We start from the raw sequence: 19,463 nt of genomic DNA, 5'->3' as shown, positions 1-19,463 counted from the left end.
GTAGTTTCCCAAAGTGTCAGGAAAGTATTAAATATCAGTTATTTTCATTTTCTCAAGACTTATTTCCCAAAAAATAATTATTTTGTAAAGTGTCCTAAAAATATGGACACAATAATCACCATCCACCTACTCGTCTTGAAAGCGAAAAAAAAAGTTGACGATCATCGGTAATTATTCTGTTGATTAACGAAGTAACTGGCATTGTTTTCATCATCAATTAATATCCTCTAAAAGAGCTAAAAGAAGTGTGTCGGTATCATGACATCTGAAGTGGAGATCAAAGCGGTATTGTTGCACGAGATTGTCGTGACATTACGTCATATAACAGTTTTCGCGCCATGTGACACATCACTGTGTGATCGTACCGCCTTGATTCAAGCAGAAATCAATAAAAAAAGTTTCTTCCTTAATTTGTTATTAAAAGCGAATGTGCGGTATTGCGTATAAACTGACAAGTAAATGTCAGTGGAAATCCTACCTCTGTGACCTACTTGCCCTCAAGGAATTTATATTATCGTTTGAGAAGAATATTTTATCAAAAATACATGTACAAAGATTCATTTAAAGCTTACTAAAAACTGCAACAACATCATTTAGTTTTATTTTAAAACCACATTTCTATTTACGTCCACGAGGTCATGTAACCTATTCTGCCGCACTTTACCAAAACAATCGTTTTACTCAATGTATTTAAATTACTGCCGCTTTTTCATTATTGAAGATTTTTTTATTCTGGTTTTTGTTATTTCTGGCCGGAAGTCTGAATTTTATGCCCATAGTATGTATCACTTATTTTCTCTTAGAAAGAAATAAGTAATTAAAATCACGCTGTTTGAAATTTAACAAATGATAATATGAAAATTCCACCGTTTTTATACAAATTTGCTTACATTTCCGTCGATATTTTATTGAAATCTTAATAGAATTCAAATTGTATTTCTTCTCAAGCGGTGTTGACAAACTGAAGCAATTATGTTAAACAGGAGGGCTCATGATGGCTCTATATCGCTCACCTGTTATCATTGCATTTGAGGACAAGAAGGTCCCCAGGAAAAATATTAAGTCCAAAGGACAGGAACAACAAAGGGAAGAAATTTAACCAAAAAGGAAACAAGAGGGCCATGATGGCCCTATATTGCTCACCTGTTATCATTGCACTTGAGGAAAAGAAGGTCCTCAGAAAAAATATCTAAGTCCAAAGGACAGTAACAACAAAGGGAAGAAATTTAACCAAAAAGAAAAAAAAAATTCTTACAAGGTACAGATATGTCAAAATACACCTACAAATTGGAGGTACCATCCATGTTGTACCACAGAAAAGTGGTCTCGGTTTTTCCCTACAGCCAATAATAAAAAAGTTACTAAAAATAAGCTATTTATAGTAACGTAAAAGGGAAGTAATTAAAAAAAAAAATTATTGTAAGTGAAGAAAAGAAGGATCTGCCAAATAAATCTGTTGACATAAATGAAATTTCAGATCAGTATCTTCAGTAGTTACGGAGATATACCCATTTTAATTTGAAATAAAGGGAGGTAATTTGACATAAAATCAGTCCATAGTTATCTACCCTGATTGGCTCAGTCCAACTAATGACAATAATGAAATTTCAAATAAGTACAATAAGTACTTACTGATATAAATCCATTTTGATTACAATCAGGGGAGGTATTCAGATATAAAATAACTCTGAACCTACGCTTGGATCTGATTTGTCATGGAATCAAAGAATTATTGTTGTTGAAGTTATTTTGGAAGTTTGTATCAAATAAAACCATAAACGAAGTCTCTATATGGCTGCAAAAGCCAAAATAGCCAATTTTGGACCTTTAAGGGGCCATAACTCTGGAACCCATGAAGAAATCTGGCCAGTTCAAGAAAGGAACCAAGATCTTGTGGTGATACAAGTTGTGTGCAAGTTTGGTTAAAATCGAATCATAAATGAAGCTGCTATTGTGCAGACAAGGTCAAAATAGCTAATTTTGGCCCTTTCAGGGGCCATAACTCTGGAACCCATAAAGGAATCTGGCCAGTTCAAGAAAGGAATCGAGATCTTATGGTGATACAAGTTGTGTGCCAGTTTGATAAAAATCAAATCATAAATAAAGCTGCTACTGTGCAGACACGGTCAAAATAGCCAATTTTGGCCCTTTCAGGGGCCATAACTCTGGAACCCATAATGGAATCTCGCCAGTTCAAGAAAGAAACCAAGATTTTATGGTGATACAAGTTGTATGCCAGTTTGGTTAAAATCAAATCATAAATGAAGCTGCTATTGTGCAGACAAGGTCAAAATAGCTAATTTTGGCCCTTTCAGGGGCCATAACTCTGGAACCCATAATGGAATCTGGCCAGTTCAAGAAAGGAACCAAGATCTTATGGTGATACAAGTTGTGTGCCAGTTTGGTAAAAATCAAATCATAAATAAAGCTGCTACTGTGCAGACAAGGTCAAAATAGCTAATTTTGGCCCTTTCAGGGGCCATAACTCTGGAACCCATAACGGAATCTGGCCAGTTCAAGAAAGGAACCAAGATCTTATGGTGATACAAGTTGTGTGCCAGTTTGGTAAAAATCAAATCATAAATAAAGCTGCTATTGTGCAGACAAGGTCAAAATAGCCAATTTTGGCCCTTTCAGGGGCCATAACTCTGGAACCCATCATGGGATCTGGCCAGTTCAAGAAAGGAACCGAGATCTTATGGTGATACAAGTTGTGTGCAAGTTTGGTTAAAATAAAATCATAAACGAAACCACTATCGTGCAGACACGAAATTGTTGACGGACGCACGGACGGACGACGGACGACGGACGACGGACGAAGGGTGATCACAAAAGCTCACCTTGTCACTATGTGACAGGTGAGCTAAAAAAAAATTCTTACACGATATAGATATATCAAAATACACCTAAAAATTGGAGGTACCATCCATGTTGTACCACAGAAAAGTGGTCTCGGTTTTTCCCTACGGCCAATAATAAAAAAGTTACTAAAAATAAGATATTTATAGTAGCGTAAAAGGGAAGTAATTAAAAAAAAAAAAAAATTGTAGGTGAACAAAAGAAGGATCTGCCAAATAAATCTGTTGACATAAATGAAATTTCAGATCAGTATCTTCATTAGTTACAGAGATATACCCATTTTAATTTGAAATAAAGGGAGGTAATTTGACATAAAATCAGTCCATAGTTATCTACCCTGATTGTCTCAGTCCAACTAATAATAATAACGAAATTTCAAATAAGTCCTATAAGTACTTACTGATATAAATCCATTTTGATTACAATCAGGGGAGGTAATCAGATATAAAATGACTCTGGAACCTACGATTGGATGTGATTTGTCATGGAATCCAAGATTTATTGTTGCTGAAGATATTTTGGAAGTTTGTATCAAATAAAACCATAAATGAAGTCTCTATATGGCTGCAAAAGCCAAAATAGCCAATTTTGGACCTTTAAGGGGCCATAACTCTGGAAACCATGATGGAATCTGGCCAGTTCAAGAAAGGAAGCAAGATCTTGTGGTGATACAAGGTGTGTGCAAGTTTGGTTAAAATCAAATCATAAATGAAGCTGCTATTGTGCAGACTTGGTTAAAATCAAATCATAAATGAAGCTGCTATTGTGCAGACAATGTCAAAATAGCTAATTTTGGCCCTTTCAGGGGCCATAACTCTGGAACCCATTATGGGATCTGGCCGGGTCAAGAAAGGAATCGAGATCTTATGGTGACACAAGTTTTGTGTAAGTTTGATTAAATTCAAATCATAAATGAAGCTGCTATTGTGCAGACAAGGTCAAAATAGCTAATTCTGGCCCTTTCAGGGGCCATCACTCTTGAACCCATAATGGAATCTCGCCAGTTCAAGAAAGGAACCAAGATCTTATGGTGATACAAGTTGTGTGCAAGTTTGGTTAAAATAAAATCATAAATGAAACTGCTATTGTGCAGACAAGGTCAAAATAGCTAATTCTGGCCCTTTCAGGGGCCATAACTCTGGAACCCATAATGGAATCTGGCCAGTTCAAGAAAGGAACCGTGATCTTATGGTGATACAAGTTGTGTGCAAGTTTGGTTAAAATAAAATCAAAAATGAAACCACTATCATGCAGACAAGAAATTGTTGACGCACTGACGGACGACAGACGAAGGGTGATCACAAAAGCTCACCTTGTCACTATGTGACATGTGAGCTAAAAATGAATGCACTTTGCGCGTTTTTTGTGTAATTGTTGATAAACAAAAGTAACCGCAATGTAAATTTGATATTACGACTGGTCGCAAATGCTCTCGGAATGGAAAATTACCAGCATGACGTTTTGATATCTTTACGATTCTCGGGTAAATTCCAGTCATTCAAAGTCTCAAAGTTAGTTGACGTTTTTTGAGATGTAATTTCTGAATTTCATTAAAGCTATCACGTAAAAACCACTCGCCCGATCGGTCGAGTATACAGCGAAGACCACTCGTCCTACCCAGACTTTAACTCGCCAATGCGAGCTGGCGAGTGGAATTTTACACCCCTGGATATTACATTGACCAGATCATTTAATATCAGACAGGAGACAGGATATCAAATGGACCAGACTGTTTAACACTAGATCGGAGACTGGGTATTACATTGACCAGATCATTTAACACTAGACTGGAGACAGGGTATTACACTGACCAGATCATTTAACACTAGACTGGAGACAGGGTATTAGAATCTACATTGACCTGATCATTTAACACTAGACTGGAGACAGGGTATTACATTGACCAGATCATTTAACACTAGACTGGAGACAGGGTATTAGAATCTACATTGACCTGATCATTTAACATTAGACTGGAGACAGGGTATTACACTGACCAGATCATTTAACACTAGACTGGAGAGAGGGTATTACACTGACCAGATCATTTAACACTAGACTGGAGACAGGGTATTACACTGCCCAGATCATTTTACACTAGACTGGAGACAGGGTATTACATTGACCAGATCATTTAACACTAGACTACAGACAGGGTATTACAATGACCAGATCATTTAACACTAGACTGGAGACAGGGTATTACACTGACCAGATCATTTAACCATAGACTGGAAACAGGGTATTACATTGACCAGATATTTAACACTAGACTGGAGACAGGGTATAACACTGACCAGATCATTTAACACTAGACTGGAGACAGGGTATTACACTGACCAGATCATTTAACCATAGACTGGAAACAGGGTATTACATTGACCAGATATTTAACACTAGACTGGAGACAGGGTATAACACTGACCAGATCATTTAACACTAGACTGGAGACAGAGTATTACACTGACCAGATCATTTAACACTAGACTGGAGAGAGGGTATTACATTGACCAGATCATTTAACTATAGACTGGAGACAGGGTATTACACTGACCAGATCATTTAACACTAGACTGGAGACAGGGTATTACACTGACCAGATCATTTAACACTAGACTGGAGACAGGGTATTACATTGACCAGATCATTTAACACTAGACTGGAGACAGGGTATTACACTGACCAGATCATTTAACACTAGACTGGAGACAGGGTATTACACTGACCAGATCATTTAACATTAGACTGGAGACATGGTATTACACTGACCAGATCATTTAACTATACACTGGAAACAGGGTATTACATTGACCAGATCATTTAACACTAGACTGGAGACAGGGTATTACACTGACCAGATCAGTTAACACTAGACTGGAGACAGGGTATTACATTGACCAGATCATTTAACACTAGACTGGAGACAGGGTATTACATTTACCAGATCATTTAACTATAGACTGGAAACAGGATATTACATTGACCAGATCATTAAACACTAGACTGGAGACAGGGTATTACACTGACCAGATCATTTAACACTAGACTGGAGAGAGGGTATTACACTGACAAGATCATTTAACACTTGACTGGAGACTGGGTATTACATTGACCTGACTATTTAACACTAGACTGGAGACAGGGTATTACACTGACCAAATCATTTAACACTAGAATGCAGACAGGGTATTACGCTAACCAGATCATCCAATATCAGACTGGAGACAGAATGTTACATGGACCAGATCATTCAATACTGCACAGAAGACAGGATATCACATGGACAAAGTAATTCAATATTAGACAGGAGACAGAATGTTACATGGACCAGATCATTCAATACTTCACAGGAGACAGGATATCAGATGGACCAAGTAATTCAATATTAGACTGGAGACAGAATGTTACATGGACCAGATCATTCAATACTTCACAGGAGACAGGATATCACATGGACCAAGTAATTCAATATTAGACTGGAGACAGAATGTTACATGGCCCAGATCATTCAATACTTCACAGGAAACAGGATATCACATGGACCAAGTAATTCAATATTAAACTGGAGACAGAATGTTACATGGCCCAGATCATTCAATACTTCACAGGCGACAGGATATCACATGGACCAAGTAATTCAATATTAGACTCACTGGAGACAGAATGTTAGATGGCCCAGATCATTCAATACTTCACAGGAGACAGGATATCACATAGACCAAGTAATTCAACATTAGACTGGAGACAGAATGTTACATGGACCAGATCATTCAATACTTCACAGGAGACAGGATATCACATGGACCAAGTAATTGAACATTAGACTTGAGACAGAATGTTACATGAACCAGATAATTCAATACTTCACAGGAGACAGGATATCACATAGACCAAGCATTTCAATATCAGACTGCAGGCAGAATGTTACATGGACCAGATCATTCAATACTGCACTGAAGACAGGATATCACATGGACCAAGTGAATCAATATCTGACTGGAGACAGAATGCTACATTGCCAAGATCATTCAAGACAAGACTGAAAACAGGATATCATATCCTGTTACTGTGAAGAGAAAAGCAACTAAATTGGTAATACTTCCATGATTAGAATACAGAATTCTTCCAAATATTCCATAAATCAGGTCAATTTTATTAGTTTCTCCCTGAGTCATGTGATCCATACTAAAGTCAGCTAAAGAAGTTGTGTTTTTCAAGATAAAGTGCTGAGTTATGGCCTATTTTATGACCAGAAAAGAAGTTGCAACAAATACTAAATGTCAACTATTGAAAGTGGTATATTCTTTAGTTCTGCATGCTTGATCACCTGAAAGTGATGGCGTAACATCACTTATCCAGAAAATTTAGAATAATGTCAGGTAGCCAATACTTTACAGAAAGCACAAATGTTGCTATGGATTTTATTGTATCAGTCAGCTTGGACAACCGATAATTTATATTTTAAATAAATAAATATAATAACATAGCAGAAAGTTAAGACTTCAATTGATATAGATTTTGGCATATTGTGAAAAATTAAACACACAGACCTGTAAGTTTATTTGGCCATACTGAAAATACTGGTAAACAACTAGAAAATCAAGCATTTTTTTCTAGCAGAATTTCCTTCAGATACAATGATGCATTGAAAAAATATGGTTTAAAAAGGGACTATTTGTTTCAAATGTGCAGAACTATCTTAATGAATGGACATAGAGAGAGAGAGAGAGAGAGAGAGATAAAGTGAGAGAGAGATAAAGAGATCTCGAGAGACAGACAGACAGGAAAAATATGTAGATTATAAATATAATACTTACGTTGAGGCATCAATGAAGTAGATTATTAGTGACGCAATACTTAGGACAAACACCAGACACACCTGAAAATTAGAATGATAGTAAAATCAAGTTCCATTAAAACCAAAACTTAGCATTAGCCTACCTTATGGAATGCCGGAGCTGTCATAGGATGGTCGTTTAACAAAATAGTATGTCACTCTGACAAGACAGTATACACATTGGTGACAGCATGTTACTTTGAGAAAATAAGATGGTCGTTTAACAAAATAGAATGTCACTCTGACAAGACAGTATACACATTGGTGATAGCATGTTACTTTGAGAAAATAAGATGGTTGTTTAACAAAATAGTATGCCACTCTGACAAGACAGTATACACATTGGTGATAGCATGTTACTTTGAGAAAATAAGATGGTTGTTTAACAAAACAGTACCTCACTCTGATAAGATAGTGTAACTGGACATGATAGCATGTTGCATGGTCATTCAACAAAATAATATGTCACTCTGACAAAATATATGTAGTACATACATTAGACATGATAGCATTGCAAGTCAACATGATAACACAGTAATTAACAAGAAATAACAGGAAAAGAAGATACCTAAATGTATTCATCTAACATAAGACAGCTCTGGCTTTCCATACTACTCTGATATTTATGTAATTCTGTTTGTTTACTATATTGCCCTTACCTTGACAAGATTTATTTCTGACAACTGTATAAAAATTTATCTGGAGTTGGTAAGATACATAAAACTGACAGAAACTTCTCTCTGTTTAACTAAACCTCTCTGAAAGTTGGAAATAAATTTATGCCTCCTTTGCCTACTGGCATGCACTCTTGTTAGGAAAACGTCTATGATAATTACCAGACCTGGCTTGCTTCTATTGTTCACAATACAATAAAATTTTGTGCATACCTTTAAAAAACAAGAGGACCATGATGGTCCTGAATCGCTCACCTCTTCCCACATGATCCAGTTTTGAGTATGACGTTGTATTTTCTATTATTTGACATAGTGACCTAGTTTTTGAGCTCATGTGACCCAGTTTTGAACCTGACCTAGATATTATCAAGATAAAAATTCTGACCAATTTTCATGAAGATCCATTGAAAAATATGGTCTCTAGAGAGGTCACAAGGTTTTTCTATTATTTGACCTATTGACCTAGTTTTTTAAGGCATGTGACCCAGTTTCAAACTTGACCTAGACATCATCAAGGTGAACATTCTGACCAATTTTCATGAAGATCCATTCAAGGGTATGGCCTCTAGAGAGGTCACAAGGTTTTTCTATTTCAAGACCTACTGACCTAGTTTTTGATCACAGTTGACCCAGTTTCAAACTTGACCTAGACATCATCAAGATAAACATTCAGACCAACTTTCATACAGATCCCATGAAAAATATGGCCTCTAGAGAGGTCACAACGTTTTTTCATTATTTGACCTACTGACCTACTTTTTGAAGGCACGTGACCCACTTTCAAATCTGAACTAGACATCATCAAGATGAACATTCTGACCAATTTTTATGGAGATCCATTCAAAAGTATGGCCTCTAGAGAGGTCACAAGGTTTTTCTATTTTTAGACCTACTGACCTAGTTTTTGACCGCACATGACCCTGTTTCGAACTTGACCTAGATATCATCAAGATGAACATTCAGACTAACTTTCATGAAGATCCATTGAAAAATATGGCCTTTAGAGAGGTCACAAGGTTTTTCTATTATTTGACCGACTGACCTAGTTTTTAACGGCACGTGACCCACTTTCGAATTTGAACTAGATATCATCAAGATGAACATTCAGACCAACTTTCATACAGATCCCATGGAAAATATGGCCTCTAGAGAGGTCACAATGTTTTTCTATTATTTGACCTACTGACCTAGTTTTTGAAGGCACGTGTCCCACTTTCGAATTTGACTTAGATATCATCAAGGTTAACATTCTGACCAATTTTCATGAAGATTTCATGAAATATATGGCCTCTAGAGAGGTCACAAGGTTTTTCTATTTTTATACCTACTGACCTAGTTTTTGACCGCATGTGACCCAGTTTCGAACTTGACCTAGATATCATCAAGATGAACATTCAGACCAACTTTCATACAGATCCCATGAAAAATATGGCCTTTAGAGAGGTCACAAGGTTTTTCTATTATTTGACCTACTGTCCTAGTTTTTGACGGCACGTGACCCAGTTTCGAACTTGGCCTAGATATCATCAAGGTGAACGTTCTGACCAATTTTCATGAAGATCTTTTAAAATATATGGCCTCTAGAGAGGTCACAAGGTTTTTCTATTTTTAGACCTACTGACCTAGTTTTTGAAGGCATGTGACCCAGTTTCGAACTTGACCTAGATATCATCAAGATGAACATTCTGACCAATTTTCATGAACATCCATTGAAAATTATGGCCTCTAGAGAGGTCACAAAGTTTTTCTATTTTTAGACCTACTGACCTAGTTTTTGACGGCACGTGATCCAGTTTCAAACTTGACCTAGAATTTACCAAGATGAACATTCTGACCCATTTTCATAAAGATCCCATGAAAAATGTGACATCTAGAGATGTCACAAGGAAAAGTTTACGCACGCACGCACGACGGACGCTGCACGATCACAAAAGCTCACCTTGTCACTTCGTGACAGGTGAGCTAACAAGATCTAATAGGCACCTATGACAGGCTATGTAAATACAAGAGCTCGTCGAACACGAAATGCCCCCCTTGATGCATTTAGTAATTGCATAAGGAACAAATTATATGCTCACTTATGCATGTGGTTCAAATTTGAAGGTTGCAGCTTGAAAAATGTGAAAGTAGGTCACTAGGTCAAAATCAAGGTCAAATTTTATTTCGGAACACAAAACTATGCAAGTGATCCAAATTTGAAGCCTGTACCTTCAGAAATGTGAAAGTAGGTCACTAGGTCAATCTCAAGATCAAAGTTAATTTCAGTACACAAAACTATGCTTGTGGTTCAAATTTGAAGGCTGTAGCTTGAGAAATGTGAAAGTAGGTTACGAGGTCATAATCAAGGTCAAATTTTATTTTGGGACATAAAACTATGCATGTGGTCCAAATTTGAAGTCTGTACCTTCAAAAATGTGGAAGTAGGTCACTAGGTCAATAACAAGGTCAAAGTTTGTTTCAGTACACAAATCTATGCATGTGGTCCAAATTTGAAGGCTGTAGCTAAAGAAATGTGAAAGTAGGTCACTAGGTCAAGATCAAGGTCAACTCATGTCAAGGTTCATCTTGCCACTCAAAACTATACATGTGGTCCAAATTTGAATGATGTAAGTTATGGACATGAATATTCTAAGTTTTTCCCTATATAAGTCTATATGAACCATGTGACCCCTGAGGCGGGGCTTATTTGACCCTAGAGGGATAATTTGAACAACCTTGGTAGAGAACCACTAGATGATGCTACATTACAAAATATCAAAGCCATAGTCTTTGTGGTTTGGACAAGAAGATTTTCAAAGTTTTTCCCTATATAAGTCTATGTAAACCATGTGACCCCCAGGGCAGGGCCATATTTGACCCTTGGGGAAAAATTTGAACAATCTTAGTAGAGGACCACTAGATGATGTCATATACAAAATATCAAAGCCCTAGGCCCTGTGGTTTTGGACAAGAGGTTTTTCAAATTTTTTTCCTATATAAGTCTATATAAACCATGTGACCCCCGGGATGGGGCCATATTTGACCCCAGGGAAATAATCTGAACAATCTTGGTAGAGGACCACTAGATTTTGCTACATACCCAATATCAAAGCCCTAGGCCCTATGGTTTTGGACAAGAAGATCAGAAACTGTTTAACTGTTCCTGGCCAATGCGACCTTGACCTTTGACCTAATGACCTCAAAATCAATAGGGGTCATCTGCTGGTCATGGCCAACCTAACTATCAATTTTCCTGAAACTAGGCCCAAGCGTTCTTGAGTTATTGCTCAGAAACCATTTAACTGTTCCTGTTCACTGTGACCTTGACCTTTGACATACTGACCTCAAAATCAATAGGGGTCATCTGCTGGTCATGACCAACCTGCCTATCAACTTTCGTGACCCTAGGCTGAAGCGTTCTTGAGTTATCATCCGGAAACCGTTTAATTGTTCAGGGTCACTGTGACCTTGACCTTTAACATACTAACCTCAAAATCAATAGGGGTCATCTGCTGGTGATGACCAACCTCCCTATCAACTTTCATGATCCTAGGCCCAAGCGTTCTTGAGTAATCATCCGGAAACCGTTTAATTGTTCAGGGTCACTGTGACCTTGACCTTTAACATACTGACCTCAAAATCAATAGGGGTCATCTGCTGGTAATGACCAACCTCCCTATCAACTTTCATGATCCTAGGCCCAAGCGTTCTTGAGTTATCATCCGGAAACCGTTTTACTATTCAGGGTCACTGTGACCTTGACCTTTGACATACAGACCTCAAAATCAATAGGGGTCATCTGCTGGTGATGACCAACCTCCCTATCAACTTTCATGATCCTAGGCCCAAGCGTTCTTGAGTTATCATCCGGAAACGGATAGGTCTACATTCCGACCGACCGACCGACCGACCGACCGACAGACCGACCGACCGACCGACCTACCGACCGACATCTGCAAAACAATATACCCCTCCTTCTTCGAAGGGGGGCATAATAAGCAGATGCCTTTTCCAACACCAAAAAACCCCCAAAAAACTCCTTTAAGTTTATTATTAATCAAATGATGAAAAATTATCAGGGTGAACAACCCATGTGACTTTTCGATATTGTACACATGGTAAAAATAGCTCAATTCAGGTAACATTTTAGCTTATGATTGTTTCATTTCTCGATGGACTTTAATAAAAATAAAAAGCATCAATAAAAAGCATTGAAGACAGGAAAGTCAGTGCTTTCATCAGCACAAAGCATCTGCCACATATTCTCAATTCTTTCTTCAAACATTGTCACCCAAATACCAGTGTGCACGTTACTGACAGTTGGTCTGTGAAAAAAACATTTGAGTGCAGTATTGAGAAACCAGCTATTTGCCCAATGTTTAATGTTATAATTAATACTGACTGTCAAATGATAAATGCTAACTGTTAATAACAAATGCTGAATTATGAAAGGCCGGTGGTGTGCACCATGCTAAATGACAAATGCTATTTGTCAAATGCTTAATATCAAATACTAAATGTCGAATGGTATTTGCAAAACAATAAATGCTTATTGCTAGATGCTTATTTAACAAGAAATTGTTGACGGACGGATGCACGGACTGACGACGGATGACGGACGAAGGGTGATCACAAAAGCTCACCTTGTCACTATATGACAGGTGAGCTAAAAAGAGCTGAATATATCAGAGTATGAATGCATTGCCCTTTGTTATTTAACTTTGAATCTATTGATTCAGAAACTGTTCTAAACAAAATACAGTTTCGGTCCCATATGCCCAAGTCTCATGGCAGATAAAAGATGTTTTGTTTCAAATCAGGCCTGTAGAATATTACATGTGTATAACTTCAAATAATTAAAAGTTAAATTCATTAGGTTAAGAGATAGAAATCATTAACTCATACAGATTTTGACGAATAGCATTTATCATTTAGCATTAATTACCTATGTGACAATTAGCATTTGACTTTAAGCATTATGCATTTGATATGAAGCACTTAAAGCATTAAGTAATTGGCATTTAGCATTACATTACTGACATTGGCATTTAGAATTAACTATTTGGCATTTGGCAATAAGTATGGTGCCTCGGTCTTCCATACTGAATTTATATTCAAATGTAGAGCTGAGTATATCAGTGGATGAATGCCTCTGACCTGAAAACATTGTAGAGAAAACATTACAGAGAAAACAGTTTCAGTCCCAAGTTCCTTGTAGAACTATTTATTGCTTCAAATCAACGGGATAACACATTATGTTTTCAAATAATTCAAAGATACATTCATTAAAAATTTCACTGGATTCAGGCATGTATTAATGAGGGAATCATATACATGTATAATGAAACAAGGCAGTTCACATGTTTTTTACTGTTACATGTTTTTTATTTTTCAAAAGCTGTGCCAGAGCCGAACACAGTATTGATTTTTGTGCAGATGAACTACTGGTATCTACATCTTTGTTTTTTCAATAGTCTCTTTTTTTTGCAGCATAAAATAACAAGCTAAACTATATTGTGTTTTGCTACATAAGCTTCCAACTCCAACACACTGCCAGCTCCTGATACAAAGCCTCACAGTGCCCCTGTTTACTCTCAATTTCCAATATGGTGTTAGAAAAAATTTTCGGCAAAAATATTAATTGGCACAAAACTTGTGCAATGACTTATTTCTAATGATTCTAGAAAGTTTTAACCATAATGTCGTTACTTAATTTCTCACAAAATGCATATAAATTTTTAGAGCAGGTAAGTTCAATATTGTAATCAAAGTAATAATTCATTGTCAAGTACTGACTGTAAAACGGTACTTAAATAAAAGCTAATTGTTTTTTTTTTGCGAAATGTGAAACAATAAATGCCAAATGCTTATTCCTAAGTGCTGCTGAATATATCAGTATATGAACACATCCTTAAATAGTCATTTGCCTAGCTTTGTCTCTATAAAACTTTTTTTCTAATTATTTTAGAGTAGTCAGTTCTGTTTCCATGTTAATTCCCACGACAAGTACATGTTACTGCAGAAATCAGACTGCTACAATATTATATATTTTGAAATAACTGAAAGTTATATACATTATAGTTTAAGAGATATGGATCACTAACACATAAAGTTAAAAAAAATGTCAGACAATTAGCATTATCATTTGGTAATAGGCATTTAAGCTAAATTTTGACATTTTAGCATTTAGCATTAAGTATATCACATACAGTATTTTGGTATGTAGCATTTAGTATTAAGTATTTGGCATTTGCCATTTAGCATTAAATATTTGTCACTTTGCAATAAGCATGGTGCACTAGCTTTCCATACTCTTTCACCTAAGTAAGTATTTTTATGTATATAGTACTCGCCCACAGTTATACTTTGCTAGTTCCTGGGTTTCTAACCAGTTTCATGACATTTGATGAAAGTGATGCTTGTTTAATCTTGACATAATTCAATAATTCTGATTTTTCTAAGGACAAGTTATTTTCAGTGAAACTTATGATAACGGAGTGTCTATTTCCAGTGAAACTTATGATAACGGAGTGTCTGATTTTTCTAAGGAAAAGCTATTTTCAGTGAAACTTATGATAACGGAGTGTCTATCTGTAGGATTTGCTCTGACATGTTAAAGGTATAAATAATTTACATTTTCATACAACTTGTCATCATAATGAATCTTAATCATAAATATGAACCTGAGCTACAAGAACTGAAGAATAGCACGAATGTTTCAGCATCTCTAGAAAAGTGCTACTATTTATATTTTGATAAAGTTAATACTTCATATAACTATATCTAATTTTTTTACAATAGCTAATTATCAACATGTACAATTCAATCTATCTAACAACCACAACTCAGAATAAATTCACAATATTGTTGATTTCTTTTACAGTTCTGCGCATTTCACAGTATAGCGCAGAACGAATATCTTAACATTAAATAGCGCAAATATTTGCGGGGAAAGAATATTTGGCGCGAATCAGTCATGCAGTTTAGTCATGTGATATTTGGTGGGTATTTGATGGACTAGCGGGTGTTCTTTAGTTTTAGGCTAGACTTCATGCTTACAGGTTGTAAATCTATTTTGCTATTCAAATTCGAAGTTTTTATGTAGCTATTATGTATAAATTGATTATTAACATATACACGCTTGGATAAGATCCATTATCCAACTTTTGGAGGAATATTCTGAGAAATCATTTTGATTTTGTGCCATACAATTTTTATTTTAGCCTCGGTGACACATTTTCTTAAAGCTAAAATCTGGTATAATACAACATTTTTATTTAATGTGTGGGCTCTTAGGGAGTTTTTCGTGTGCGGCCATAATTCCAATGACGAAAATACGATCAAATTTTTCAAGTGGTATAGTATTCTGTTTATAACATAGAAGTATCATTACTGTTTACAGCAGCTGCTTAAATATTCCTGATTAATTTGATTGTGGCATGTATTACACCTAAGTGATATCAGAGTAAAATGGATGACTGCACTTGAATATGTATGAATATGGAGAGTATTATTATGCTGTATGTTACGAAACCTGTCTTCTAAATAAACCTGTCGCAAGTCTTGCCCACTGCAAACTGGTGTTTGTTTTTTTTGTGCAGAGTGATGTTAAGACGATATCTTACCATACCTGTCAAGACACACGCACTGCGCATGTCACACTCATTTCGGCCCTTCTAGATCACGCTCACACGCCTACTACTCTAAAATAAAACAATCAATTTTTTTTTTGTTGAAAATCATTGAATCAAACTTGCCTGGCGGCATTGACATTGTGTTTTCATACCGTTTCATACCATATAATACAGCTTTTACATTCACCGATGCAACGTGTAATTTCTATCGAATGAATAAATGTCACAAAAAGTAAACATGGAGGGAGACAATTCAAAACCAGGTCTATTTTGTGTTGAAAAAAAAAAAAACACTAAATTTTTCATATGACAGCGTCTCTGGCTTCCAGAGACTTCGCCCCCCAGACCCCCCACATGGGGCAACCGCCCCTTTAACCCCGATCACACTCGTGGCCTTTGTACAGCCTTGACAACTATGTCTTACAATGTTGTCAAGACAATATGAAGATTAGCACTGACTGTTCTTCTATTACCCTGAATGGGAGATGTACGGTGCCCCACCTTGAACAATATTTTAAATGAATTTTTGAGCACATGACTTGAATTGCACCTTTCTCTAAATGAAAAAAAAATGTTTGCAATAATTCATATTAGTTCCATAAAAACCTAAAAAGTACTAACTTGACCTGATGACAGGTCTTCCAGTCTGACCTACTGACCTATTTACAATTTTGTGTGCCATGTGTAAATAAATGCACACATATATATATTAAAATTGCATACTAGTATGCTAATTATGCATAAATTAAACATACCAATGCACTTAGTTAATACGAATAAGCTTATATATTTACAATATCGAATGTACTACTAAACTAAAGGAATGTAATTTCTTACAATCCGACACAGATAATCTTTGTTTAATCATCAATATTATAAAATATAGATGTCAAAACACTCCCAGCCTGTAGTGAGGTCAGACTATTCTTTAGAAATGGTGTATCAAAGAGGCTTACCCCTGGCCTTACAAAGAAGCAAGCTTGAAAGCTTTAGAAATATATTTGATGAAAACAAAAACAAGCAGTTGCAAGGAGAATAAAATGACTATATCATGCTGATAGCAGGAACATATGTTTCAACATTTCTCTCTGTATATATGTATATATAATTATATAGAACAATATCAGATATCAGATGTCTATTTGATGTTACCATCTTTTCAGAATATAAGGTTTAGGAGTATATCACCAAAACTCAGAAATATTTTATAAACGAACAACATCATTACCAATATTTTACCTGATCATTACATGTTCTACCGTACTGTCCCGTACTTAAAATATTCTGAAAAAGTTGTCCCCCTTTGAAAATGAATGCCATTTGTAAAGAAATAAAAATAAACAATTGCTGAAAACAGTGTTCTACCTAGTTATGTGAAATTTCAACACTCGCACGCTATTGCAAATGCATCAAAACGAACATGTTTAACAGTTCCTTGAAAATGGTGAGTTTTTAAAGGCACTTGACTGTCCGGAAGTGGATCCCCTTTTGGCAGTCCTTTTGCGGAATTCAATGTATATTTCAGTATACTGACACTTGTTTTGTAGAGTAATATACACACTATCATTACAAAAACTACAAAACAAGTGGCAGTACACTGATACAAACATTGAATTCCGGAAAAGGACTGCCTAAATGGGCCTCACTTCCGGACAGTCAAACGCCTTTAAAAACTGACCATTTTCAAAGAACTGTTACACATGTTTGTTTTGATCCATTTGCAATAGCGTGCGAGTGTTGAAATTTCACATAACTAGGTGGAACACAGTTTTGAGCAATTGTTTATTTTTATTTATTTACAAATGGCATTTATTCTCAAAGGGGGACAACTTTTTCAGAATATTTTAAGTACGGGACAGTACGGCAGAACATGTAATGGGCAGGAAAAATATTGGTAACGATGTTGTTCGTTTATCAAAAATTTCTGTGTTTTGGTGATATACTCCTAAACCATAATGAACAAGAGCGCCGCCAAATGGGGCAATATACGCCCGTAGGCTTACATCATAGGAAGGGAGCAAAACTTTAAGAATTTGACTGTTGTAGCCCAAAGGACTGGAACAACAAAAGGAAAACTTCAAAAAACAAATCTAAGTCCACAAAAAAAATATTCAAAGTCTACAAAAAAATCCTTATCAGGTACAGGTATGTAAAAATAGACCTAAAAATTGGAAGTACCATCCATGTTGTACCACAGAAAAGTGGTCTCGGTTTTTCCCTACGGCCAATAATAAAAAAGTTTCAAAATAAGCTATTTATAGTAACATAAAAGGGAAGTAATTAAAAAAAAATAAATATTGTAAGTACAAAAAAGAGATCTGCCAAATAAAAACAAGAGCACTGCAATGCAGAGCAATATACACTAAGCAAAGTCATATATTACCTTTGACCCTTAAGTGTGACCTTGACCTTGAAGTGAGTCATCCGGAACATGCGCTTTGCACATCGCCTCAGTGTGGTAAACATTTCTGCCAAGTTTCTTTGAAATCCTTCAAGCAGTTCAAGAGTTACAGAGCGGACACAAAACAAACTGATAGGACTTTTGACCCCTAAGTGTGACCTTGACCTTGAAGCAAGTCGTCTGGAACATGCGCTCTGCACGTCGTCTCGGTGTGGTGAACATTTGTGTCAAGTTTCTTTGAAATCCTTCAAGGGGTTCAAGAGTTACAGAGCGGACACGAAACAAACTGATATGACCTTTGACTCCTAAGTGTGACCTTGACCTTGAAGCGAGACATCCAGAACATGCGCTCTGCACGTCGTCTCAGTGTGGTGAACATTTGTGTCAAGTTTCTTTGAAATCCTTCAAGGGGTTCAAGAGTTACAGAGCGGACACGAAACAAACTGATATGACCTTTGACTCCTAAGTGTGACCTTGACCTTGAAGCGAGACATCCGGAACATGTGTTCTGCACATCGTCTCGGTGTGGTGAACATTTGTGTCAAGTTTCCTTGAAATTCTTCAAGGGGTTCAAGAGTTACAGAGCGGACACGAAATTGCTAACGGACAGACGGACAGACGGACACCAGCGTCATAACATAATACATCCCTTTGGGCGTATAAAAACAGAATACGGGTACCTGTCAGTTTTGTCTACGGTAAATGGATATGCATGAATCATAATCAATTTACATTAAGTTAATTTAAATGTTGAAAATAATTAGATCTAGATGTAAGATATGTTTAATAAAATAAATGAAATAAAATTACATTTGTTGCCTTTTACTAAACATTATTGTAGTAAACAATCAACTTTAAAACCTCTGTGGGGCCCTTAAAGGATTTTATGTGATAAATAGAAAGTTTCAAAATTCAAATATGATATAACAACATTTGGCATATCAAATAATTCCAAATAATGTCTTAATTAAAATCAGCTTGAAATGTGTGGATCTCTTTAATCATGGGCAAAAAATCTGAAAAACAAGCGCATGGACCTAATTTCCCTCATGAAATTTATCTTCTGAATATTGTCTGAA

The 19,463-nt window shown here is 36.2% G+C and overlaps 1 protein-coding gene across 10 annotated transcripts in view; it reads right to left on the bottom strand.

Moving 5' to 3' along the window:
* Positions 1-19,463, bottom strand: part of LOC123562212 (calcium-activated potassium channel slowpoke-like) — a 125,702-nt gene that overhangs the window by 99,318 nt on the left and 6,921 nt on the right. For all 10 annotated transcript variants that reach the window (XM_053536671.1, XM_053536674.1, XM_053536673.1 and 7 more), the window contains exon 2: positions 7,677-7,738. In XM_053536671.1, the coding sequence (XP_053392646.1) occupies positions 7,677-7,738 (62 nt within the window). The remainder of the gene's footprint in view (positions 1-7,676; positions 7,739-19,463) is intronic.

Source organism: Mercenaria mercenaria, chromosome 2 (assembly GCF_021730395.1).
Source record: "Mercenaria mercenaria strain notata chromosome 2, MADL_Memer_1, whole genome shotgun sequence".
Taxonomy (NCBI): Eukaryota; Metazoa; Mollusca; class Bivalvia; order Venerida; family Veneridae; genus Mercenaria; species Mercenaria mercenaria.
The sequence above is the reverse complement of the archived record's forward strand: the minus strand, read 5'-3'. Positions and strand labels throughout refer to the sequence as shown.